Source organism: Cardiocondyla obscurior, linkage group LG22 (genome assembly GCF_019399895.1).
Source record: "Cardiocondyla obscurior isolate alpha-2009 linkage group LG22, Cobs3.1, whole genome shotgun sequence".
NCBI lineage: Eukaryota > Metazoa > Arthropoda > Insecta > Hymenoptera > Formicidae > Cardiocondyla > Cardiocondyla obscurior.
In genome coordinates, this window is record NC_091885.1 from 3,241,254 (window position 1) to 3,268,254 (window position 27,001).

At 46.5% G+C, this 27,001-nt stretch overlaps 1 protein-coding gene across 4 annotated transcripts in view; it reads right to left on the bottom strand.

The window, feature by feature from the left end:
• The window catches only part of Bi (T-box transcription factor bifid), an 88,346-nt gene that overhangs the window by 54,245 nt on the left and 7,100 nt on the right, over nucleotides 1-27,001 (bottom strand). The window contains exons 2-4 of one of the 4 annotated variants that reach the window (XM_070671151.1): nucleotides 21,208-21,523; nucleotides 12,344-12,457; nucleotides 10,239-10,392 (exon numbers count right to left, since the gene is read on the bottom strand). In XM_070671151.1, coding sequence (XP_070527252.1) covers nucleotides 10,239-10,392; nucleotides 12,344-12,457; nucleotides 21,208-21,523 — 584 coding nt within the window. Of the gene's footprint in view, nucleotides 1-10,229; nucleotides 10,393-12,343; nucleotides 12,458-12,906; nucleotides 13,021-21,207; nucleotides 21,524-27,001 lie in introns of all 4 variants that reach the window. The other 3 variants (XM_070671149.1, XM_070671150.1, XM_070671147.1) reach the window with 3 other exon arrangements.

Genomic DNA, 27,001 nt, shown 5'->3' on the forward strand with positions numbered 1-27,001 from the left:
CCGGGCGCGTTCTCGTTCCCCGGGCCGGTGCCCCGTTATGTCATTATCCCATTCATTATAACGATCAGAAGCCACCGCGGCGGCCTCGGACTGGATTCCACGCCCGTTTCTCGCTCGACGGACGCAAATTGCCCGGCACAACACCGCGCCCGGTCTTCGTGCGCCGCGGATGATGCACGATGATGTCTTGATACGGAATGCACGGTCGTTAATCGCCGTTTAATCCGCGGTGCCCGTTCATCCCGGGAGCCCCCCCTTTCCTCCCTCCCCCCGTCCGCGAAACGTGCCCGCGTCACGTCCCGGGATCGGTCGCCTCTCCTCGGTTTCTCGGGAGTCATAAAATTTTAAGAGATAGGTCAAACGCTGAGGCATCAGCCCGCCGTGAAGCTGCAAATGAGCGCGCGCTCGCGCGCTCGTTAATTCGGAGTGTCTTAAGTAAACGTTGAAGCCGAGCAAACGAGCGGTATGCGACGTCGAAAGTATAGGGTACCCCGGGAGCGAGAAATAGCGGGGGCACGGTATACATTTTCGATATGCATTCTTCGATCGCGCCGGGATTTAACTCGGTTATTACGGGTGTCCGTTGTTAACGGCACGCTCGTTAAAGATGCAGGAATTTGCACGCCGACGTGCGCCAACCGCGAAAATCGATCCCGAGATGTGTGCAGCGCGAACGGGGTAAGAGAGAAAGGGGATAGAGAAATCGCCATTGAATAAAGAAACGCAGAAGTTTCCTTTTGACTATACCGAAAATATCCGCTCCGTCGGACGATAATGCGCGGGACGGGGAGAGGGGGAGGGAGGGAGAGAACCTCTTTTCTTTTCGTATCGACTAGAATTCGTAGTAGAATTCGCGCTCGATTGTTACCGGAGGGCGAGCCCCCAGGGAAATTTGCGGAGTGCGTGCGAAACGCAGCCGCGAGCAAATGATTTAGTAATGCCTGCGTGCGAGGCGAGCCAGGGTTTTTTTTTTTTCCTCCCCCTTCCCTCTCTCTCTTTTTTTCTTTTTTTTACACGGAGTCTGCGAACGCGGGCGTGACGCACAACGCAGATCGGCTTGACGCCACTCGATAAGGCGAAAATTGAAAATTATGTAAAGGAATGCGGTGGTGCGCGGAAAAATTGCTCTTTCGATGCCGCGATTAAGGAAGAATGGCGGGTTGGGGAGAAAAAGATTTCCCGCAACGCTCGCTGTATAACCGCGATTTTTTTTTTTTTTTTATTTTTGGCCGCCGTGATTTACAGTGGTGAGAAAAAACAATGTACGGCAGAACCGGAAAAATTATCCCGTCGAATTGCTATTAATTTGTTATTTATCGCTCATCGCGCGGTACTCTCGACCGAACACGCTCGACGAAAGCTTATCGCTATGTAAATAAGGAGAGCGATAAAATTGAAGGCAAAGGACGCGGCCGACCGCTGGCAGTAAAAGCACGAAGAGGCCGCGGGAGTCATATTAATGAACTTGAAAAACCCCGCGGCAGCGTGGAGAGCGCGTGTGGGTAGAATATAAAGGATACACTTCCCTGATAATTAGGTAAATATGAGTGGTGCCGAGAACAAAGCTGCGACACGCAAGGGATGCCCGGCGCGCGAGTCCGCGCGACGAAAGGACACCGGGATTATTGGAACGCGCGGGGAGAATATTAAACGGCAATTTATGCGCCGTAAATAATGACAAAACGCGTGCCTATAAAACCGGAACGGTCTCTTCGGGGCCGCGATAACTTACGGAAATTGCAAAAATCGCGGCGGTCGTAATCGTCAACGACGCGCGAGCGTAGATATATATAAACGCGGCGATCTCGCGACGCGAAGGTCTCTGGGACCGATCGAATTTATCCGGCCTTTTCAATTGGCTCGTTCTCGTATCTCATAGTGGACAAGAATTGTGCGTTTCGTACGAAGGCGAAATAAACGCGCACGAGTGCCGAACGTGTTCTTAAAAATATATATATAAGAAATAAAAAAAAAAAAAGAAAAATTTATCGTGCCACGCAGAGTCGTCGGCGAAGCCAGGAATTTCTCTCTCTGTCTCTCTCGCGGCGCTTCTTCCGTGTCGACCGATACGATCCCCGGCGCAATCTCGTTGCGATCTTCGTGACTGATCCCCGTGAAAACGGGTCGAGGCGTACAAGCGCGTTCGGATCGCGGCTTTAACGTCCGCGACGCGACACGTATCGAATCGGTGTTTCTCGCACGGTGCACACGGCAAAATGGCCCCCGAAGCCCACCGCCGAGAGTCGAAGCTCGCTCGTTTTCGCACGCACGCATGAACGGCGCCTCCGGACACGCGAAGCCGTCGTAATGAACGAGCGCCGGTGCGTGTGCGTGCACGCGACGCACGCAACCAGCCGGGACCGAGACATCGAGGCGATCTAGGCTCACGTATATCTAATACCCGATACGCCGCTCGCGCGTCTTCTCGCGTCGCTCTCCTCGCGGAGCGTGCTCGGCTTGCGGATAACCGCGCGTGTCTCGTTTGCACGCGGCGCGAATACACATGTACGCTCGGTTACGAGGGCCGCGGTCGGCGGCCTATCCTCGGGCAAACAATCGAAACCCATGTCGTAAACGCGGGCCGTATTAAATATTATCTTAGAACATGATTCGCATCCTTACGCGGAGAATGCGCGGCCAGCTCACCGCGGGAGGAAAAAAATCACGGGAAGGCCGGAGGGCGCGCGAGGCGAGCGAATGGGAAATGCTATCTCGCGGATAAGCCGCGTTCCATATCGGTCTATCGCTGAATGTCAACGTACACCACACTACGGGCACGTATCCATTACTAAACAAATCACGAGCGCCGTTTGTCTGCGCTTCTGTAAGCTCCGCCGCTGGGCGCTTGATAATTAAAGCTGCGAGGCACATTTGATCGAGTTTCGGTCGCTCTCCGTTCGGCAGACCCGATTGTTCCCTATTTTAATTTTTTTCGGAAAATTGAAAAAGGAGTTCTCCCCTTTCCCCACCCCCTTCCACGCTTTCTCGATGCTTTTATTTTTTTTCTCTCTCTTTTTTTTTTTTTTTTTCCTCTGCGCTTGTACGCGCATACAAACACCGAGGATGCGGACGCTGGCTGTGGTTGTGCACGCGCGATGGCCGGGCGAAAATTGGAAATTGATTTCGAACGGAATTCCGAGCGATATGTCGAGCACGTATTGAGCGATACCGAAATTTCGCGCCTATGAAATAGTTTCTCGGCGGTACCTTCGCCGGACGGATTCATCAGAATGTCATCCGCGGGATGTAGGTCATGGTAGACGAGCTGCATCCAGATAGCGGAAGAAAAACGGAAAAGAAATTGTCGCGACTGGTTACTCGACTCGTATTACGCTCGTCTGCGAGGATCGTGAGATCATTATTATAAACTGGCGGGCGATATATTTCCGGAAAAAAGCATTACGTAGTTTAAAAATATAAATAATGCAGAAAAAAATTTTCTTTTTGCGCCTTTCAATATTGCTCGTTCGATCAAGACATCAGTTCTTGTAACGCGACTGTTTTATTTCCCGCGAACGCTTCGTAAATATCAACGCGGACTTGCATTCAAACTCCGACGGCTTTAAAAAAAAAAAAAAAAAAAAAAGAGGTACGAGCAACAAGTTAGAGAACAATGTCGAAACAATGAAATCGTTAGAGAATGCAGGAGTAAGGACGAGTGTCAGTTGAAAGTATTTTATCGAGGAGCGGCAATCGAAGCGGGAGAAGGCGTCTAAGAGACGATTCTCCGGCGATGTGAAGGAAAGTCGTCCGCGATTCCAGTATTTCCAGTATTTCGGGTGTCCCGCGGTGAAGGCGGCTCTCTCGCTCGCCGAATCGAACTACTTCATTAACGAAGAGCCGTAATGACGATAACGCGATCTCGACCGCGAATAAAAAGCGCGATCGCCGATAATTAATAAAGAGCGGCGATATCTTGCCACCGAATTGCACTCGGAACTAGTACAAAGAACGCGAGGATACGATACATATATATATATTTCGAACAATGCGGCTTATAAAGTTATGCGAGCGTGTTATGCCGGGAGCGAAAGGATCCCGTTCACTTTTTAAGGGAGACGGCTCGTGAGGAAAATTCATTTATACGCACAAGGTGCAGGGACGTGTTACGGGACCGCGGTATATCACAGACTCTATTTAAAAACAGATACGCCCCTACGGGGCCTTTCATCCTGTCAAATATTCCCACGCCTAATGCTTACTAGCGCCTGAAGAAGCGCACGCGGTGTCGCTTTAAAACGGGAGTAACGAGGTCCTTTTCAACCGCTGTCGTCGCCAGGATGCCTCCGACCGTTCGGGTAACGCACCGTCAGTTTCCTGTTTGCGGTCCTCGGCAGCCTTTCACCGATATTTACTCGCGGGGCCTACGTCCTCTCCCTCGAGATCGCCCTCGAAGACATCTCGGAAGGACCCACAGGACACGGTGAACACTTACGAGGGAGAGAGACGAATGTAAAAACGGAACGGGGGGCGGGGGGGAAGGTATCGAGAAAGAGAGAGAAGGTGAGCGAGCGGAGGGCAGATTGTTGTCGAAAGGTAATGTGGCCACGACATTAGGCATGGTTCACCTACATCGTGTGACGGGGCAGCGGGCGTGCGTCTTCCGCTTTTAAGGGCTATACCTATTACTCTCTATCTCTTTTCTTCTCTCTCTTCTTCTCTTTCTTTTTTTTTTCTCTACTTCGGCGAAGAGACAGGATCCAGTTTGTGCACGAGCCCAGAAAATGCCTCTTGAAAATATCTCTCAAACCCCTTTCTTGCCGCGGCTAATAGATGACAGGCCTTTTCACCTGGCCCAACCCTTTCCAGGTTTACGAAAGATTTGCTTCGAAAGTCTTTTGAGGGATTACGTGTTTTTTCACGCTATTTCAAAAGCGTATCCGTAAAAGCGATCCGTATGAATACAAATGGAAGCAAATTTGTTAAGCGAGCACGATTGTTTATCGGCGCGATAAAAAAGGTGCGCGACACGTTGTTTTCTTTAAACCGAATCCGGAAAGATAGATTGTAATATTTAGGTGACCGTCATTTTAAAAGGAGCAACGAGCCGCTTTGTACGAAAGTACTCGATTAACATTCGATACATCCGCGATTATTATACGCACTGGCTCGTTAATTAATTTTGTATCGCATTTAAATTCTTGAATTTAATTTGATTTAATTCTGTTCCGTTAACTTATAAGACGTCGCTCTACGAATCTCTAAGTTCACGTAAAAATGTATCATTGCCAAGTGCCTTTAATCCAGAGAAAAAAAAGAAAAAAAAAATCTAAGTAAATAAAGAAACAAAAAATCACCCAACGATCAACGCCGAATAAATCGCCGAGCGGCGACGAGTCTCGTACGCACACGGCGCACCGATGCCGTGGGCGAGAGACGAGAGGAACGAAAAGGGAGGCGGAGGGCAACATCTTGCAGCTCACGCACGCTCCAAGTGTAAATGCGCTTTGCGTGTGGTGGCGAACGTGTCAAGCGCGTACCGCCGTATTGAGACGTAGACCACCGGATGGGGTTCGAGAGCGCGGGGGCCCGGCGTACGGGGGCCCCGGCATAATTTCCACGCGTATAATTATCGATGATCGGCCGTTACGGGGGCCCCGGCGCGGCTCTCTCGCTCGACGTTTCGCTGAAACCCGATCGTGAGCGGGCGGATACTACGGCCGGGGGTCGGTGGCTGGGAGAGACGCGGGGAAAGGAGGGAAACGAGAAGGCAGAACGGGGCCCCTCTGACGGTTATTATTTATCGATGGAGATTGATTTAGAGCGCTGCCAGTCCCCGAGATTGCGATCGATCAGCACCGCGCTCGAATCGCGCGCGCCGACCGATTTTCAGATCGGAAAGACCGGTCGTCCGGTTCTGATAAGAGCGCGAACACAAGAGAGCGCGGACTCGGATCGCTTCAACGGCGAGGTTGATCTGGTACTTTTCGCTGTCGGTCGATTATACGCGTGTCTCGTTAACGACGCGAGTACTCCTCTCTAACAAATTTTTATTACGCGTTCGCTAAGGGGCTGACGAATACCCCGTGTATCTTCGATCGGCGATAATTTATATCCGATTGATAATCGAAGGAATCGGCCGAGTCGGCCCGAAATTATCGAAAGATATACGTACACCGTAATAAATTAACGCTGTCACCGTAAATACTAATTTCTTTACGCGCGAGTCGCTGACGGGTGCTCCTAGCGCGCTTTATTGTGGCATTTAAGATCTAAAAGCGTTGAATAAATTTCAAATGTAGAACAGCTGTCACGCACAACGAAGCGGGATAATTATTACAGTTCGATAACGAATCATTGCGACGCGTGTCATTACATGCGTATGAATTAATCATGCTCCCCGGTACTTTTTAAACCAGTCGTTCCCTCGCACGTTCGACTCGCTCCTTCGGCGCTGGAAATTGAGTCACTAAATATCACGATCGATTATTTGTCGTATTAAACGGCAGCGTGTATTTATCAAAGACACAGCCGAGAAGATTGGAAGATTGTACGCGTCGTGTGTACATTAAAACTATCGTTAGCTGTCCGGTTGTGTTAATAAAATTAATCCGTGCTTGATTGACAACTGCGCTTTTCGCCCGCGGATTTCTAACGCTCGACGTCAAAGACAGTCCAGCTGACAATTTTGAAAACCACTTCGGGACCTCTTCGTGTACTTTCCGTTTCATTAAAAAAAAAAGGAAAAAAAAAGTTTAAACGAATTACTTAATTATTCTTTGTTTAAGGAGATTGCGTTACTAATTAGCGCTGATAAATGTTTTACCTAAACATGATTCTGCGGCGCAATCTCTTAAAGCGAGCCCCTTTCGTTTCCTTCCCCTCCCGCTGGTCTCCCCTCGTCGCGCGGCTCTAATGACGCAAATTAGAAGAGCAAACCGCGTGGCGTACGCGCGAGACACAGGGAAAAGCGCGTTAAGATCGAAAGCGAAGAGCAAGATTTAATCCCGGCTGCGTGCACACAAGCTCGCGCGATGGGCGTTCGACGTTTCCATATCGGTGTGGCCGTAATCCACGTACACGCGTGCGCTTTGGCACCTGTATATATCGCACATGAAATATGTAAGCGTGTATGCTCACCCTTTCGTCGGGTGTGCTCTAGTCTTGGGCTATTATAGTTTGCCGTCGTCTTCATTCAGACTCGATATACCTGCTCGCTAGCAGCAACTTGGCCTATCATCGCGGAAGAACTCACTTCTTCGTCGCGTCTCTCTCTTTCTTTGTTTCTTTCTTTTTCTCCCGTCTTAACTTCGCCGCCTTCCACATCAAGCGCGCTATTTTCTTTGCCGGCGCAAGTACTACTACCAAACGATCACGACTTCGCGGAATAGGGCGAGGTGGATAAATTCACGCTTCGAGAAAAGGAAAAAAAAAAAAGGGAGAAGAGGCTGAAGGGCAAGAAAGTGAAACAACGAGAGGGAGATGGCGGAGAAGAGGGCGAGCGAGAAGCTTTCAATTGCTTGACGACGAAGGGACCTAACAACTTTCGCAGTGATATCTTTCTGCCGCGCTACACGTCATCGCGAAAGCGCGTGATGCAATCCACCCTTTGCCCACACCGACTCCCCGTGCCCTCCCGCCGGTCCTTCGCACACGTGTGCGGGAGGGTCGGTAACGCGTACACGTGTGCGTTGCGTTGCGTGCGCGATATAAACGAGACTTCGCAATAACGAAAAGTAAAAGCTCGTCGGGGACACACGCGCGGATTCGCGCGTAATAAATAAAACTTGGCTCGCTGGTAGCAATGCTATCTGTTCGCGGGCGCGGGAGATAGTGAACTAAGTATGTCGTTGTGACGCGTTCACATTTTTTTGTACACGACAGGAAAAAAGGAAAAAAAAATATTAGTGTACGTTACTTCATCGAGATATCGACGTTGTTTCAAATATTTTTGTGCGCATCGCGCATTCGAGGGGATTAATAAAACTTTAATCGAGTAAAGAAATTTAGAACGTCCGTGCTTAATTTAGTTTAGAGAGAGAATAAAAAAAGAAAAAAAAAACTTCGCATTGTATGCTCGCGAGGATCATTGAACGAGTTGAGACATCCCGCATGCAATCTTTTTCTCGTACTCATTTCAAATCTCAAGTTCGCTCAAGAGCACTTATTTACGGCTATGTCTTTAGACAATTGAGTCACGAAGTTTTATACTCACGCATACATCTGCGAACTTTGCAAAAATGTACGAAATTATGATTCTATCTTTCGAAAAAAAAAATTGGTTCTTTTTTTTTTTTTTATTAGTAAGTTTTATCTTTAATGTAAGAACCGAAAGTGAATGGTTCGTTTATGTAATTTCAATAGTTTCTCGCGCGAATAACCAATTATTTTTGAGTGCGATAAAATTTCGAAATAAAAAAAGGAAAAAAAAAAAAGAATAATTGCGGCAACGCAATTAGCAGATATGAGAAACACATGTATTCCAGCTTTTTAAGCAATACTAATAATAATAATAAAAAGAGAACTAATATCTTTGACGATAAAGTAAAAGTGCCAAAAATAAGACAACGAAACTGATAAAGCGGCGAATAAAAAAAATTTCCGCAGGTGGCAAATAGCGCCGTTACAAATTAGTGACGTTTACCGCGAGTACGTACGACTCATACGTCGATTATATTCGCGTTAAAACGTTTTAAGGATCGCAATTTTCGATAACGCAGTCGGTAACACGCTATAAATAAACGGACTTAAAGTGCAACGCTTTCGGTTATTTGATGTCTAGTCGCTGCGAATTTAAAACCAGAAGGAAAAATAAAAAAGCAGAAGCGAAAAATTAACGCGAACAACTTGGAATCCTTTTGACTCTAATCCTAGTGTTAAGGGTAGAGAAGGTAGAAGAGGGAGGGAGGGGTGAAGATGCACCGGGCCTTTTGTCGGGAAATCCCGGCGCGGCAAACAAAAACGAAACGCTGCGGCGAAGTTCGCGAAGTTAACACGGTATTTTTTCAATTTTTTACTTTTTAATACAATAAACGCGGAACTCTATTTAATTTTTATCAAAAACTGTGCAAAGTGCTATTAGAACTTTTAGTTCTTTTTATATATATTTGTAAAATGCCGTGCCAGCTTCGCAGACACGTGTTTATGAGAGTATTTACGTGAAAGAGAAAGAGAGACATTGAAAGAGAAAGGAGATTAGAAAGAAGAAGAAAAAAAAAAAAGAATAGGAACTGCAGGAGAGAAGACGGTGGAGGCAGAAGAGTGGTCTTAACAAAGGTCGATCTGCCACGCACTGCACGACACAGCCAGCCATTGACATCGGGTGGGCTCTGAGTAAGGAAGGACTAGATTTCACGAGCCAGCGATGCAAGATCCTTCAAAGGGCGCCGACGGACTGCCGCAAAAAGGATTCGCAAAAAAGGACGAGGTGGAGAAAAAGAGACAGAGCTACCACCGGCCGTGGAAAGGGGACAGGCTTCTTTAATGCTGGCTTCCGCGCACCCCGTGTCGAAGAGAAAGAAAAGACGAGAGCTAAGGGAGGAGCGGAGGAGAGAAGAGGAAGAGAGAACGAGGAGACAAGCGGCCGAAGGCTAATAGAGAGGAAAAAGACGAATAAGAGGAGCGCGAGGCGGACGAGAAGCGCGAGGGGGGAGGAGGTAGAGAGCGGAAGGGGAGTAAGAGCGAAACTACTTGACGGCGAAATCCATCGCGATAACTTAATCCCAGGATTACGCTGCGGTTAGGCATCCGCGCCGGAAATCCGATCGCGCGCGCCTGACGGGCTCCGTCAAGGCGGCTTCGAAGGAACGCGACTGCTCCGTTTCCGGTTTCCCCCAATTGATTTCACGAATCCCGGAGAGCCTCTTTCGCTCGGTATACGCGCGACTACCCGCGAGGATTAACCAGAACTCAAAACCGGCGCGTCTCTAAATTAATCTCGATTAATTACCGTTAATCTTCCACCCGTCGGTTTCTTGCCACGGCAATTAACACTTACGAATTCTATAACGTAACGAAAGGCAGATATTGTCGTTTAAGCCCGGCATTTTCCTTTCCTTTTTATTATTTATTTCCGCTAATCGTCATCGACGCGAGATATCTGTCGAGGATAAGTGCCTTGCGTGCATGCAACGTCGATCGCAGCCGTGCCGCGATTCTTTTTTTTTCTTTCTAAATCGGCCTGTCGCGCACTTTGCAGACAGGTCTAAGTTAGCGATTAATTGCAAACTAGAGGAGCAAAGCTTAAAAGTAGCTAGTAAGTAAGTAATTGTTTGGTTGGCGTTACGTACAGTACTTACAAAGCCGTGCTTGTCGCTGATGTTGTTGGTGAGCTTGAGCTTGTGGAAGCTCACGACCTTCTGCATCCACTGTTCGCCGCTGCTCGGTGAGTCCGGATGTATGTACATCCTCTTCGGCATTTCTGGGTCCGCTTTGCCCGCTACCATCCACCTACTGCTTGCAACACGCGCATGGAAAGAAAAAAAAAATACGTATTAGAAAGCTCGCCGAGGTGCAGGTCCGCTGTGTAAACACCGCCTCGACAACGATGAAGGTATCGAGCTCTTCATCGTTATCCGGGACTAATCGCACGTAATCGAAACGCAGACCATAAGAAAATCTCCCCCGACCGGCCACAAAGGCCGGAATTTACTTTAAACGTAGACTACCGTACCGATTTCAACTTCCTACGATAAAACGGCCGGTGGAAAATATTTAATTTACATCCTTCCACGCGATGGCAAATTATCTAAACCGGATTACAATTCGCCGGCTGCTCTCTTTATTCGATGTATTCAGCGAAACTCGACTATAATTTGATACGAGAACCGCGCTAATCGTGCCTCCGATAATCGAGGCCGGGGGGATTCCAACAATTTCATCGCGGAGAGCCGGCGGGCGCGCGGGCCCGCCGCTCGTGCATGCCCTCTCGAACGCGGGACGACGAAAGCAATTGATCTAGATTCGGCAACGAGCCGAGAAGGTTCGAAATGACCGGTGCCGGTTCCCGTTGGCTCGAGCAGCCTCGACCCGGCCGCCGCGAGCGTCAAGCCAGACGCGATTGTTGTCTTTTAAGAGAGGCGTGTCCGCCGCGTTCGTGCTCTTTCCCGTCGTCGCAGGTGGGTCAAAACTCGAGGAGCGCGAAGGACCGAAGGAAGAACTCGTTCGACGAGTTCCAAAGTGGCCGCGCGGTCGCCAAACGTGATGTAATCGTTCATTGTGGTCTGCGTTTCGATCGTCCGGACGGTCGGTACAACACCCGAGATGCCTCGCGAGGAGAGTTTTCTCGAGACGGAGATCGCTAATCGTGGCTAATCTCTTTTCCTTCCCCTTCCCCCTACCCCCCCCTCTTCTCTTTCTTTCTTTTTCCATCTATCGGAAGGAGCCGGGGGATCCGGGATGTTCGTTGCGAAAAAAAGTCTTCGCCGTGCCGCCAAGGAGCGCGCGCGAAAGTACGTGAAAGAAATACACGGTTGTTCACTTTTGCAGCTAAGCAAATATTTGCCGGCGCGCCAAATTCGAGAGAAAACTTTTAAACGACAAGCACGCGGGCAAACACGCGAGAGTCAATTTCTTTTTTTTTTTTTTTTTTTTTTTTTTAAATCGCGAGCCGCGACATGTCGAAATATTAAACGATCATTAGCACGCGAGCAGCGCGGCCGGAGGATTCTTTCACGAGAGAATTATAATATTTGAAGTACATAAAGAATTTTGAGAGATATACGCGAAACTCACGAAGCATCTCGGTTAGCTTAATGTGAAGGCTTGCGATCCCCATACAAGTCGAAATAATTTCCCATGGAACCCTTCCCTTACTCGGCACTTCTGCGAGAGAATCAAACATTTATTATTCTTTTTATAAATATCGCTTCGCGAAAGTATATACAAATACAAACATTTACTAATTAAATATTTGCGAGTGAATTTTTCCAAGTACTACCAACCGACTCTCCGTTTTTTTTTTATTTTTATCTAATTTTTTTTTTCTTTTTTTCTTTCTATGTAACGCGTTGAGCTCGTTACGCACGGCGGGATGGATTAATCGTATTTGAGATCGCGATAAGGTCGTACAGGATTGCGAATAAATTATCTTCGACGAGTATGAGGAATTGTTCGCAGCGCACGCTCCACACTTATTTCAGGAGAGAGTCTCCTGGTTTACAGGTAATGGTTAATAATCGCGATCGGAATCGGTCCGGGATCATTGCGGAATTTAATTAATTTGGAAAAAAAAATTTTCTTTTCAAGTAACGTCATTACGTTTCGAAAGAAATAATTACGTAAATGAGCCGAATTAATTTCCCGGAGTGCTCTCCGGGCGTGAAAGTGCCGGCGGCGGCTTCGATTTACAATGCACGAATATGATCCAAGACCGCGGACGATCGCACAGGGCCAAAGGTATCACCTGTTGTGAAATTTATATCGGCATTCGTCCGATGCCACGATGTCCATTAGGAGTATGTAGCTAGCCTGCTTGTCTAGCCCGAACACCCTCACTTTATACGCGGGAAACATGCGTCTGCGAACAATTTTGCAATCGCAAAAAAAAAGACACAACTATGCGTTAGTTTTGCCGTTCACTGCTGAGTTTTCGTTACACGTCGCTCTCTCCGTAAGGGGAAGAGGGGGGGAGAAAAAGAAAAAAGAAAAAACGGAGAGAAATCGCGCTCGAAATCATCGTTCTCGGAGGCGGCGCGCTCGGACAACTGATTCTTAACGATCTCGAACGAAGAAGGGGACGCTTAATCGTTAGGTATATTTGACGAAATTTCTACTTGAATTTAATAAGTACTCTCGAAACGTTGAAACCAAAGTCGACTGAGATATCAAGATCGGTATCGCGCGCGCTGAAAGATACGCGGCATCGAAAAAAAAACCCGCACGAGATCGTTAACAGCGAGTTGTCCGCGGACAATTACATAGTTGCGAGCGCCTTCGCTTCTCCAGTACGTCACGCAAAACCTCTACCTGTTGTGGAACTTGTATCTGTAGTCGTCGGCGGCGACAATGTCCAGCAGGAGGATGTACTTGGCCTTGGCGTCCAGACCGGAAACTCGGAACTTCATCTGAGGAAACATCTGCCTAGACCCCCGATCAACACGTACAGTTCGATTAGATCGTCTTACTCGATTAAACGAGGTACACCTTACGCTACCATGCATTTTCCGCAGCCGTCGCCCTTATCTTACAATTAAACTCGTATCGTTCGCGCGTGAATCCCTGGGACGATCGGCGAAAGTACGTATTATCCCGTCACGGGACGGGCAATCTCGTTATCTTCGCGAAGATAACGCGCGATGCCGGCCCGAATGAAAACGTTAAGCTTTACAGACCCCCGGGAACACGCCGTTCGTCCGAGGAGCCTTCGCGAAAAACTCGCCTCCGCGCGCCGTCGAAGGATTCCTGGGCTCCCGAGACGAGCTTAAACGGGACGAAAGCGAGGCGCGCACGTATTCGCGCGAGGAACGTCGCGCGACCGGCCCCGCCGAGTCACGTCGACGGCACCTGGTAGAATCCTGAAAAGTCGGAATAGAAACGTGCACGAGTCAATCCCGCGGCCGCTGTCAGACGGTGGACGCGCCGTTGGCCTCCGAGGCGCGCAGTTCCCTGGAATAAAAACCGGACCTCGTTCCCCGGGCCAGGAGTCGACGATTCTCCCCCCCCCCTCCCTCCTCTCTCTCCGATCAGCCGGGACAGCAACGAGAGAGGCCCGGGATCGTCGTAGAACTATATTCGCCCGCGGGAGATCTGGAAAACTGTTCGCGGACGTCGCGATTTTTTTTCGGCAACTCGCCCTGATTCTATAATAAAAGTTAGGTGCGACGTGCTTTTTTTTGTTTTTTTTTTTTCCTCTTCCCCGCGCCTCGGGATTCCGCACGCATCGGAATTGATATCGCCCTCCAGGTGCTAATAGTATAATAAAATAAAATAAAATAAAATAAACAAGCGGAGTAGCTGTACTTGTTTATGTTTCGAAACACTCTCGAAAAAAATCGGGAAACAAACAAGTTTAAAAAATACGTGCATTTTGATTAATGAAATACTGCCATGTATACTAATAATAATAAAACGCATGACATATTATATGCATTATAATAAATTGAGAATTCTTTAGTAAAAAGTAAATTAGATTAAACAATGTAAGATTATTTGTAAAATAGTAAACGTGATTTAGAAATTAATATACGTATGTACGTTCATCGTGGCGCCGTCAAAATATAGCACATTTGTATTTGACATAAAACACATTTACTATTTTAATAAAATAATCGTATCTATAACGTAATGTTTAACACATTGTTAAAAGCTACTTCGTAAAATACGTTTTCCAAGTTCCATCGCACTGAAGCCGCAGAATGTTTAAGATATTTAAGAAGCTCTATTACACTCCGAAACTTATCGGCACACTTCAACGGGAAGAGTTTCTTACGGCGAAATAAAAATCAATTACTATAATTAAACATTATAACTTCCTCAAGTTTGAGAAAATAGATTAACAAGGTATTATGATATAATTAGAGATACGCGAAGCGTCTATAGACTGTTCCAGCGATAACCATTAATAACAGCAAATAAAGAAATATTTCTATCTCTCCTATCTCACATCTGAATTTAAGAACCAAAATCTGCGGCTGACTTCTAACCGAAACGCTTTAAACCCACATTGCATCACCCAATAATTAAAACGCAGATAAAAGAAAATAAAAAAATTAAAAAAATATTAATTTACAAAATTATTTAATAAAAAAATATCATGATAAAAATTATATTAGAAGAGTATTTTTTTTTTTTATTCAGAACTTATCCGTCGAATAAAATTAAGTCAATCAATATTTAATTCAAAAATTATATTAGAAGAGTTCTTTTTATTCAGAACTGTCGAATAAAATTAAGTTGATCAATATTTAATTCAAAAAAATAAAATAAAATAAAGGAAAAAGTTCGCGAAATAAGGGCCGCTTAATATCGATCGAAGGCGGTTACTGAGAAAGGCCGGTCGTTCGTCTCGCGACGTCAAAGGTATCATGGGGATTTTCTGGTAGCATCTGCCTACTGTCTGTCCGTTGAGACGTTCCCCGTCGAATTTCGACGCGAGCGAGAACGGAGACGGGGATCTCGGCTCGACGGCGCATTCGGTCGCGATAAACGAGACGCCGCTCTCATTCACGTCAAGGAGGACATTAAGCCGGATTATCCGCGCTATGTGAGCCAAAATATCCTGCGGGAGGAGACGCGGGCGCGCAAGTCCTGCTGACAACCACGAGGTGCCTGTCGCCGCTGCATCGCTAAACGATCGCTACGGAGAACGACGGATATATATCCCTCCATTTGACCACCCGTCGCTCAATTGCACAAGATTTTTATTCTCCTCGCGCGGAAAATGTCACTTCGTTACATCACGCGTCCCGACATTTTTTTTTTTTTTATATATAACGGCACGTTATTTATATTTAAAAAACGGAAAATAAAAACAAATTTAATTATTCAGCTAACTCGAGAGCAATTAAAAAATCTGAGACTTGCATAAACAACCGTTCTGCCTGTAATATATATCCGTTCATGTATTAAAGGTTGCGAAGATATATGCGTATATAAAAAAAATTAGACATTTTTGTCATAGTATCTGAACGCAGATCTCCGAAATACTACTCGAAACGCTCATGACGCTAAGACACTTGATAATTATAGGCAAGAGCCAAGAGAAAAAGAAAAAAATATTTTTTTCCAACGATCCGAACACGTGTTATCATTCTGAAATCACATGCAGGGTTAGAATTCGTCTGATTGTCTCATATGTCACGGAAACGAGGCGACATCGATTTCTCGCGCCGCTACGCGACCTTTCCTTTCGTCGAGCATAACTCTCGACTACCGCACAGCTGCTAACGAGCGACAATATGGATAAACAAATTACGAGCCGGTCGTTGTCGCCGCAAGGTTGCTGAGAAGCTGTAAATCGTCCGATAAACGGCCTTTGAGAAAACCCGCTCTCTCTCTCTCTCGTCGCCGGCGTGGTTCCTTCTTTTCCTGACCGTCACACTTAACCGGCGTATCGCCGTACGAAACGGTTCGATAAGACGCCTGCCACCGATCGAAAGCAGCTGCCCTGTCGTCAACGTGACATACGACCACCATATTTCCCGGAGTTAAGTTCGAGGACACACCGTCGATCGAGACCGTCGGTCATTAGTCTTATAGATCAGTAGATGAAACGATCGAAAGCAGAAAGTGTTGCTCTATGTTTTTTTTTTTTTTTTTTTTTTTTAATATAATAATTTTCCCCGTTTGTACAATATACATTTTGTCTACTCATACGTTTAATACATTAATTATGTTTTATAATTATAAAAATTATAAATGAGTAATCTACACCAGACGGCGTGTTGCCAGTTTACTTACAATTTGTATCTTCCGGTTGAGATAGATTATTTTTCATCCTTCCGTCCTTCCTTCCTTCCTTCTTTGGTGGTCGCTGGATTATCCTGACGTCTTGTAGCACTTCCCGTCGCTTGACACTTGTGTTACACTGCTCTGCTTTTTTTTTTATAATCACAATCACTATCATTAACACTGTTACCCGAGAAATAAACGACCGAAAGATTATCGCGGCGATTTCTCACGATTAAAATTAAGAAGCGCGACGGGCGATTATTCGTTGTATAAATTCGCACTTCCGATTTTCGCAGCCTTGCTTACTTCCGCTGGGTCTTCTCGTCGTCCTCGATCCCGAGACGAGAAACTGGCTGCGATGTGAAGCGCGGTCCAAGAGTCCTTTCTGATTTTTCGGTCGATCCTCGGCGGAATGAACGGCAACAAAAACTTGCGGCCGAGCAGGCGAATGAGACGGGACGTCACGATACGTCGAGCACCAGGTTTCGGATGCAAAATGTTCCCCGCGCACTTTAACTTTCCTCGAAGTCCTCGCTTGCTCGAACCGGGATGAGAACCTCTGACGCGACGGAGAAGACGGGCGAGGTCGAAACCCGCTGACGGAGTCTCACTCTGGCAATGGCGATCGCCGGGAACCCACTGAAGGCGATGATGAGTGAAGCGGGTCGGAAATGCCGGACGCGGCAAAGTTCACGTCGGACGCAGACGATGTTCAGGTCGGACGCTCCGTGCGTTCCGCCGGCGACATAACCTTGTCTCTCCAAAGCCACTTTTTCGAGGCGCGAAACGAAGCGCGGAACGACGAGTAGAATGATACCGGAGTACGAAAAATGATCGTTCGTTTCTCGTGTCGGCGACGTCGACACTTATTTGTATACGGCACTTTTTATTAACGCACGAAAATGCGCGTAGTTGCGGAGCGATTGAAAGCACGTCCACGCGCACGGACCTTCGCAACTAGACTAAAATACGCGAGAGATTTCGGTCCCTCGAGGAAAAAAAGACGGTCAATAGATTCGATCGTCAATTGCACGCTGTCTTTCTCGCGAGAATAGAAAAGAAAAAAGTTCGCGAGCAGTTCCTGGAAGCGCCGAGCTCGATGCTGGACGCTCGACGCCGAGTTTGTTTACGTTTTTTTTTTAAGTGCGCTCGTCGAGCTCGAGCTCGAGCATGTTGTTTCGTGATTCCGAGAATTGGTCACTTCCGAGCTCTCTAGATCGTCGTAGATTTAGCTTCTCTTCGAGCGAGCCTCAAAAATAATCTAATCGAATTATTTTCTTTAAAAAATTACACGTAACGCGGTAAAGAGATCGTTAACAATTTTTTTTTTTAGCAGAAAATATTCGCAAACGTTGTTCAAATCTTGTTCAAATATTAGGTGACGATAAATGTAACGTAAGGGTTAAAGACTTTCACGAGGTTATTTTATTTTAAAAACTCGACCACGAGGACATAGTTCCCTTCAGAAGAAAGGGCGTGACATTCCTCAGAAAATCGAGGAGGCGCCGCTTGACTTTAATGACCGTTCTCCTCCCAGATTACGGGAAAGGGTTTCCGAAGTTTAAAAAGATCAGGGACCCTACGGCAGCGGCCGAGTCATCAGAGGTATTTATCGGCATCGGATACGATCCCTATCCTCATTACAGTTTATGTCGCTGTCGGGAAGAACGAGAAATTAGGTGTCAGATCGAGCCGCGTTGCTCTCTGTAGTTGACGCCACGTCAATGTCCACGGCCGGCAATAATGCCGAAAATTAGGTCGTAAATAAAAATAAAAAAAAAAGAAAGAAAAAAAAAGCGGCCGTGCGCGCGATAAATCGTATTCGAGAAAATTAAGAGTCCAAGGAACACGATTCCCCCCCGGTCGACGATGGCATTCTTTTCCACGATTTCTATTTCGAAATCAAGCGGGCTCGCGATGATAATAAAAATTTGTAATCATCAGATGTCTATAAAATTTATATATGTAAATTTCTAAAAAAGAAAAAAAGGTCTATTATTCTTAAGTCTCGCATAAATGTGTATAAAAATAACGATCTCAAAGACGTAAAATAAAATAAAATAAAATAAAATAAAATAAAATAATAGTCGAATAAATAAAGATTGAGATAGTCGGGAAATGTAAAGCCGACGGTATTAATTTCCTCACTTTACGCGTCAACGCGTTGCCTACGCCTATGGCCTGCAATTATTGTTATTAAATATGTAGCGTGCGCGACGACACAATTACATCGGGGAAACGATAACGGCACCCGTGACGATATCGCGTTATGATTGATTCGCGGAGGTGTATCGCGCGGGTCAAACGGAATAGAATGCAAAATAAAGCGCAATGTAAAACGGGTAACTTTGTCGCGGCACCTGCTCCGTCTGACATTCGATCATCCGGCGTTTCTTCCTCGTTTGCAATTCTTCGTCCCGCCACAATGTTCAAAGGGCTTTACACACGGCAATCTTCCTCTCCTCATCTTTCTCTCTCGCTCCCGTGCGAGCCGCGCCAGTTTATTCCCGTATGGCATATGGTGCACTCCCATTTTCGAGACTCCCGATCGATCCACCGCGCGAGCCTGTATCGCGAATGCCATCGCTAATAAGTTCCGCGATACTAATCTTTTTAATCGATATAGATATATATATATGTATATATATATATTTATAATTTATACTCTTCTCCTTTATGCTCACGATAATCGACGCTGCCCACGACGATCGCAATTAACGATCGATCGGATAGACTCATTCTTTTTCGTAACAGCGCATAACCCTGTCAGATTAATTGCAGCTTTACCCCTACGTGTCTCGTAATTTAGCTACAATTAGCGCATGGAGATATGTTTAATTAATTGCACGTTATATAAATATTAATTACACGGTAGAAGTACAGAGACCTCGCGTTCTTTTTTTCTTTCTTTTTTTTTCTCCTGTATTTATCTCAAACCTTTCATTTCGATCATCTCGACACGACCAAAGTTATTTCACCTCCCTTCGTTCTTCCCCGGGCACTTCTCTCCCCCCGTCTTCTGCCCCTGCATGGCGGAAGTGGTCCGCCAGTTTCGGGTTTAACCGCAGAGATGCACTTCCGGGACACCCAGTACATTACATCCCCCGGGTGCCGTGCTTTCCGCGGTGTATGGCAGGTGGAAGAGAGATCGCTTCCACGAAACCTCAGGAGCCCGCGGTGATGTGCAAGAGCACGACGACGTGGAGACGACGACGACGACGACGAGCGGTGCATGTGCGCGGCGGCGGGCGCATGCACCGCTCTCGCCTCCTCGCCGTGGACGGCCCGCGTACACACGCGTGCTCTCGCATTCACACACGCGCGGCCTGTCCTTTTCTATCGCACGGCGACGACGAGCAGCTCTACCCGGCCCTCACTCGAGGGCCAGCAACACCGCCAGTCCCTCTGCCTCCTTCTCACGTATTTGTTTCTCGGACGGCGCTAATTTTCGGCGTTACGGCTCTATCGGCGGAGCCCGATCTAGATGCGGCCTCGGGCGTTCTTTCGGCTGTTCCGTGCCGACCCTATGGCTTCTGCCTCGTTAACGAGAGACGGAGAAACGCCGGAGAAGCGGTCGCACACCCCGATCGAATGCGCATACACAACTCGACGCACACACACCCGCACGGGCTGCTTCGCTCGCGGCTCGTATCGGGTTTCTATAGCCGCGACGATCGACGATTGTTAATACAATAGGAGCGTAATTTCCTATTGAATAATCGGTCGCGAATAACGTTTTGGCGAAAGTAAGATAAGCAGAAGAACGTTTCACGGATATTAATTCTATTTCGAACATATTGATCCTCATAGAAATTACTTTCATTTTATATTTAATTGATATCGCTGCTGTTAATCAGGTTCATTTATTAAGCGATTTTTCTATCTGTCGTTCATTGATCGGAAAAATAAAAAATAAAGCGAAATAAAAATTAAAATTAAAAAAAAAAAAGACAGACAAAAATGAGGACTTGTAAAAGAACGTGTACCTTGCGTGTGTAGTTTTTCGGGTGAACGTCGTTTACTACGGAACCGTTTCATTCGCGAATGTCGCACTTATGTAAATCTCAGAGGCCTTACTCGTAAGCGGGCATAAATAAGGAGCCGCCTCGCTCCTCCTCGCGAAATATCTCTTACGATATTGCCGATGAGTAATGACGACAAATAGGGGAGAAAAGGGACGGTGCGGGCGCACAGGTGCACACGATGCCGCGGCTGCTGTTGCGGGGGCCTTCTTCATCCTCGTCGTACGGAGTCGCGCCGATATCTCGATCGAGATACACCCGCCATCGGGTGCGATGTAACCGAACGCGGATTTACGACGCGGACGGCGGATCGCCGCGGCGTATCGTCGTGCAAATGTGCGCCTTATTTACGGGAGTTGATTACCGCGCGCACCGGTTCCGAGAGCCGATAACTCCCCGAAGCGCGAATGCACTTGTTAGAGAGGCAAGTGAGAGAACAAGGATACATTTAGAAAAATAAAAAAAAAAAAAAAAAAAATAATAAGAACGAAATTTGAATACGTGTTCGAAACACGTTGGATTTTTATGCGCCTCCTGCGATCATCACCGTGGTTATGTAAAACGCAACTTTCACTAATTCTTAAAAGTCGTCAAGAGAACGGTGATGTCCTTTATCTCCATGAGCAACAAATAAAAACATCAGTGAGAATTAATTCCGCTCATTTTGCACCGCTAACTTACAAGACGTGAATTTGAACGCGCTCATGTGCGATGAAACTTGGTCGAACGACATCCTAATTGCTCCGCTCTTGAAAGAGCTGGCGATCGTTCAATTAGCAACAAAGGATCGTAACGATGGTTACGATGTAAAAAAAAGGACAGAAAAAAAAGAAAAAAAAACAACGGTGACACTTACCGGCCGCTTTTCGTGATGACCATTTCCGTCCCGAGCTTATGGAATTTCTCCCAGAGCTCTTTGCCCTCGAGCGTAACTTTGGGATCGTCGACGACGCCGTCTTCCTCCGGATGATGGGGCGGCACGAGGGGATGATGCGGCGCCGTGAGAGGGTGATGCGTGGCCAATGGATGCGGCGACGTGTGAAGCATCCCCGGTGGCAACGGTGGCCTCAGGGGCCTCATCGTAGGACCGCCGGGGCCCTGATGATGATGATGTAACGCCGCCGCTGCCGCCGCCAAGACTTCTTCCGGCGTATGCGGACCCAGGCCCAAGCCTGAAATTTCGCAGAACATTTCGCGATTTAGTTCGAAGAAACGTATCAACCTGTTCTTCGATATACATAAATTATTCGCCGCGCGACGGCACGGAAAGCGCGGTTAAAAAGAAAAAAAAAAAGGAAATTAATGGAGATTATACCCGACAGCTATTTTTCGGTAGGATTAATTTAATCCGTCGGCCGGGAAAGAGGGGCGCGGGGTGTAATCGCGATCGGTAATCGAAAATCGGTATCAGTGCACGTACGTTGGGCAACATCTGGTATCGCTATTCCACGTAAATGCGAGCGGTAATGAGCCGTCGATCCAGAAGAGCGGAGCCGAAGATCAGCGTCGGGATAACAAGTAAAAGACAGCTGCTCAAAGTTTCGCGAGGGTGAATCACCTGGCGGTTCACGATAGCAACCCCCCCCGGAGGAAAGTTGCGGATTCTTCTCTGCGCCTCCCCTCGACAGCCACCTTTTCCCTTTACCTGACCCTGCTCCGAGTTCGGTATTTCATCGTATCTCTCCCATTCTGCCCCTATTACAGCGATTCTAAAAGAACGTCTTGGCGGAAACTGCGAGCGATCGCGACAGCTATAGACTTCAGTCTTGAACCACAAAGATGCATCTTTAAGAATAGACCTGACGCGTTCATGAATCAATAAACTGATCTATATATATATATATATATATATATACCAGCTCCTTTAGCAATCGATCATTTATTGCGATCTCAAATATAGCTGCAGTATCGCGGATTGATATAATGAAGGGATATAGCTACGTTTCCATTGAGAGAATTTACCTCCGCGCTGACGAGACGGAACAAAACATGAAAATCCAATCGGCGTGTGGAAAACGTCGAACATCACTACCCTATTTAAAATCGCGGCGCAGCGATATAATGTAGCAAAACACTTTTAAGCGATTCAGTATTAGGCGACTATTATCGAACGAAATTGCAAAACTGCAACATCCGGCAAATGTTATTTTACGTCTAGACGTTCGAGAATCACAAGTCTAATTTCGCGAGTTATGTGTCAAAGGGTGCGCACGTGGGGAGAGGTCATTTTTCGCGAGGCAACAATTGCGTTAGTCCGGATAACGCCGCGGTTCTCTGTAACGTTGAGTTAGCGAGAATGATTAATGTAAATCACTGTCCATAAATGTTATGAGTAATGGTGCAGTTAATAGTTAACGACGTAGATACGGCGGCTCCCGGTATTTCCTTTCCTTTTCAATCAATTACCATTTGCGAGCGGGAAAAAAAAAGAAAAAAAAAGAAAAAAAAAAAATGTGGAAAACCTGTTACCGCGTAATGACTTCATGATTGTTACCGCGGCAGAACTCTGCAAGTCAATCCCTAGGCTCGATAACTATTATCTTCGATAATCTTCAATCTCATTCTCCTTTGTACATATTAATTATTCCGTTACTAAACACGTAAAAGAAAATATGTAATTGCTACTGTTACACACCGCGAGTTTTTGCCGTGTAATCTTACCGAGCGACACATCACGTCGATTGAACTAATGATTTGCATATAATTAGCGATTTGCTTTCGCTCGCGAAATTTTTCAAGTCGACGCGTTCGGATGAACACGTCACGCAAACTGCTTTCTTCTCAAAATAATTATCATTGCTTCGCGAGATTCTTTTATATCCACTGATTGGCGCTTGCCCTTTCTATTTAAATTATTTTGCGTTAACAGATTATATTTCCTAACGTGTCGAGATGATCTATCCGTTTAATTACGTAGGCGCTTTAATTTCTGTTGGCGTCATTTCCGAAAATACTTTCAGCGGTTTATTATTTCCGTCTTGGAATAGATGAGTGTAATTTCTTTTAATGCGCTGTGGAGACAAATGTAATTTTAAAGAGAAATACTTTTAAGAAGAAAAAATTTTTCTATTCTTTATATACTCCAATGTCTGATCTGTTTACGGGACAGTTTATAATACTGTGAAATATATTCGTAAAGAAATCACTACAGTTTTTCCACATTTTTTTTTTTTTTTTTTTTTAATATTACAAAGTGTTGCAGTCGGAAATAAATTTTAACTGACGGTCACTACGTTCGGTATTGCGAAAATCAATGTATGGGTTACATAACATTTTTACGAATCGTTCTCGCGACGGTAACGCGTAGGTACATATCTCAAATTGTGGTCGTAATAATAATTGATACGCGCGTTAAATATGTGTTGTACTTTTTTTTTTTTGCGATGCAACAAAACTCTAATATGTAATGACACGCCGAGCCTCAGAGTCTTGCGCGACTTAGCGCCCACGGGTAACATCCTTTCTTACAACGTTACCAAACCGATAAACACTCGAGCGGCTTTATACAAACACTCGGGGTCCACACGCGCGCCTTGCGAATTTAAATTACATTTCGCAATCGCGAGACATGCGACGGCGCGAAGGATGAATAATTAGGCGACACGCGGACCAAGGAATTTGTTTGCCGCCGTATTTGTTGCTCGGGCGTTAAACGTAATGTGCATTTACGTCTGTGTAAAGACAAGTGATGTGGGTATAATACTAGAGTAAAGCTACGGGCACTAAGTCGATAATAATATACCGCGGCGCTCTTATAACAGATTTGCGAGACCGCTTATTCCAGCCGGGCCTCTCCCGCCGGTGCTGTTCTCTTTTTCGTCGTTATTTAAATATTGTTTAAAATATTGGAAACGCGTCCACGCGTTGTCTCGAGACGTAATAACGCAACGCAACCGCGATACGTAACGTAAACCCATACCCGCGCGTGCAGCGCGTGATTACGAATATATCGCGGTTATCGCGCCGCGCGGAGGGCTTTCCATCGAGACGCGTTATTTACCCGGCGAATCTTTCTCGCGCGAAACAAAAGAGGGATGATATTTTTACGCGTTAATGCGTTTAGATGGCGGCTCAGATTTGGCGAAAATATGTCCCCGGAGTATTAACCGAACGAAAGCGCTAGTGAACCGTGACGTTCGGCATTCCGTTACGTTTATCAAACGCGAATACGCATCCCCGGCACCACCCCGCGACGCGGCCGAATCGAATTTTATCGAACACAACACACTTACCCATCGGCGCGGTGTATTTTGATTTTTATTCGCGAGCCGCCGCCAGGAAATGCGCCTCCGCTTCAGCGCGACGGCGACCGGTCGGCGTTATTTAACCGCGGCGGCGCTTTTTAACAGGCCGCGTTATATTTTTCACGTGGGATCCGCGCGCGATGAGTACCGCTAAAAATGTCCAGACCGAGCGGAATGAGACGATTGTTTACCATGATTGCGGTATCGCACATCGAGGGAGGATAGAGAGGCGGGGGGAAAAAAAAAAAAAAAACAAGCATCCGCCGTTAGCCGTCCGTTTATGTAACGCCGCCGCTCGTTACTTTTTATCAAAGTGGATGGAAACTATGAATGTAACGCAAACGTGAGGCTCCTATCGAGATGCCGTCGTGGATTATAAGCCCGGCATTTATTTAACTTTCAATCTTTCCCCGATTTTTTTTTTTCTTTTTTTTTTTTTTTCACCAATTTTTATGTCGCTCCTCGGCCGCGTTGGTTCGCATATTCATTACACCGCCGGTTGATTTTAGCGCGGGTAACATATTCTTCCTGCCCGAGTTCTTTTTTCTTTTTTCCTTTTTTGTTCGTCAAGCCCTATTTCTATTTTAATGAAAACGGAAACATTAATTAAAGCAAAGTGCGCAACCTTGGGATACATATCTACCGCTTGCAACGTAAAGACGAGAATCGCTCGCTGTGTCTCGGAAAATAAACGAAGAGAGAGTATCGAGGGAAGGGAGAGAAAATTAAAAAAAAAAAAGTATATAAAGTTCACACGGAAATATTAATATCGCGCTAAAATCCCGGTCGGGCCGAAAAATAAAATGGCATCTTGTCTAATTGCAATATTAAAAGCTTTCGGAAAGCTTTTAAAAAAGGATTCTATAAAATAATCCGTGTCGCGCGCGTCAAGTTCGATTTCGGGGGAAGAGGGAGGAAATTATGCGTTTACGATTGCGATTTTTCGTTTATTAATTACGCGCGACGTGGAACTTTGATCGCAAAGCTCTTTGTTACGAGTTACAAATATACGACGAATTTAATAACTCTCGCACAATTGGAAGGACCGCTATCAAGCAGGGAAAATACATTGCTTCGCTGCCGCCAATTTATCAACGGCCTATTCTCCGCGCGTAATATATTATTGAAAATTATAAACAAGTGCGGAACGCGGATTTTCGATTTACCGAACGCGATTCCCGGGTTGCACAATACCTTAATACAATTGCCGAGAGCAAGACACAACAATGTCCGCACATTTAATCGCGCCGCCGATCGCATTCGAGTTTTCCATCATTTTTCACGTACCGGCGGGCTTTCCCGTGCGCGTTTTTACGCGTACCACCCAACGAAAACGCAGGCGGGCAGATTAATGCGATCGCATCGCCCGCGGGGACGGGATTATCGCCGCGCCGCAAAGTGGAACCGGAATTAATTTAACAACGGAGAGGCTAATACATTTTAACTTCGGCTTTCAGAATCCGATCTAGATCCGATCGAGCCGTCGGTCGCAAGGTGCTTCCGCTTGTCGTTCGAGCTGTCGCCGCGTCTTGTATCCGATGGGAAATAAAAACGTACGTCTCGCTCGTCTCCTTCTGCATACCATCTGACTTCTTGTAATTTTTTTTTTTTTTCTCATTTTTCTTTTTTTTTCCCCAGCTTCAATTTTTTTCTCTCTTCTCCCTCGCTCGGGGTATACACGGGTTACGCGCGCACGTACACGCGTACCGAATTTCAAATGCAAGGAACGTCGGGCATGCCCTTGGCAAGATTAATCGCCACTACCTTATGGTCAGTTGGCCGCGAGCCCGGCTAGAAAAGAGGAGAGAGAGGACGAGTCGTCGCGTCGCGCGGTTTTCGAAAAAAATGACGGGAAAGAGGCGCAATAACGGATGACAGATCGCCGCCGCGTCCTGACTTGACGATGCGGCATCGCCGACGATCGTCGGCCCGACGCCAACGGCTTCGCGTCACTCGGGAAAGAGGTATCGCCGTCGCGACTACAAATAAATACGTGAAATACAAAAGCCGCCGGCGCTCGTTTAATTTCCAAATTAAATCCGCGCGTCGATTCACAGCCCCCCTGCCTTGGTTTTTGATCCGAGATGGAAACGCATTGAAATCACCGGATCAAGGGACAGCTGCCGATTTAAACGGTTTCGGTATTCAATTTTCTTATTTTTCGCACGATAATTTTCGATCCCGGCATATGTAATCGTGATACATCGCCGCGAACAGCAAGCGAAAGAGCCGCGCCGCTCGCAGGAGCTAAATTGTCTAGCGGTAACGTGGTATAACGCGTGTCTACCGACGTCGGGAATTAATTCATCATTTAGCCTAACGAAGGGAATAACTAGTTGTAGCGGATGAGGTGGACGCGCGTAATAATGCGATGTCAGATAAGGCGAGGACGAGCGATGGGCACGT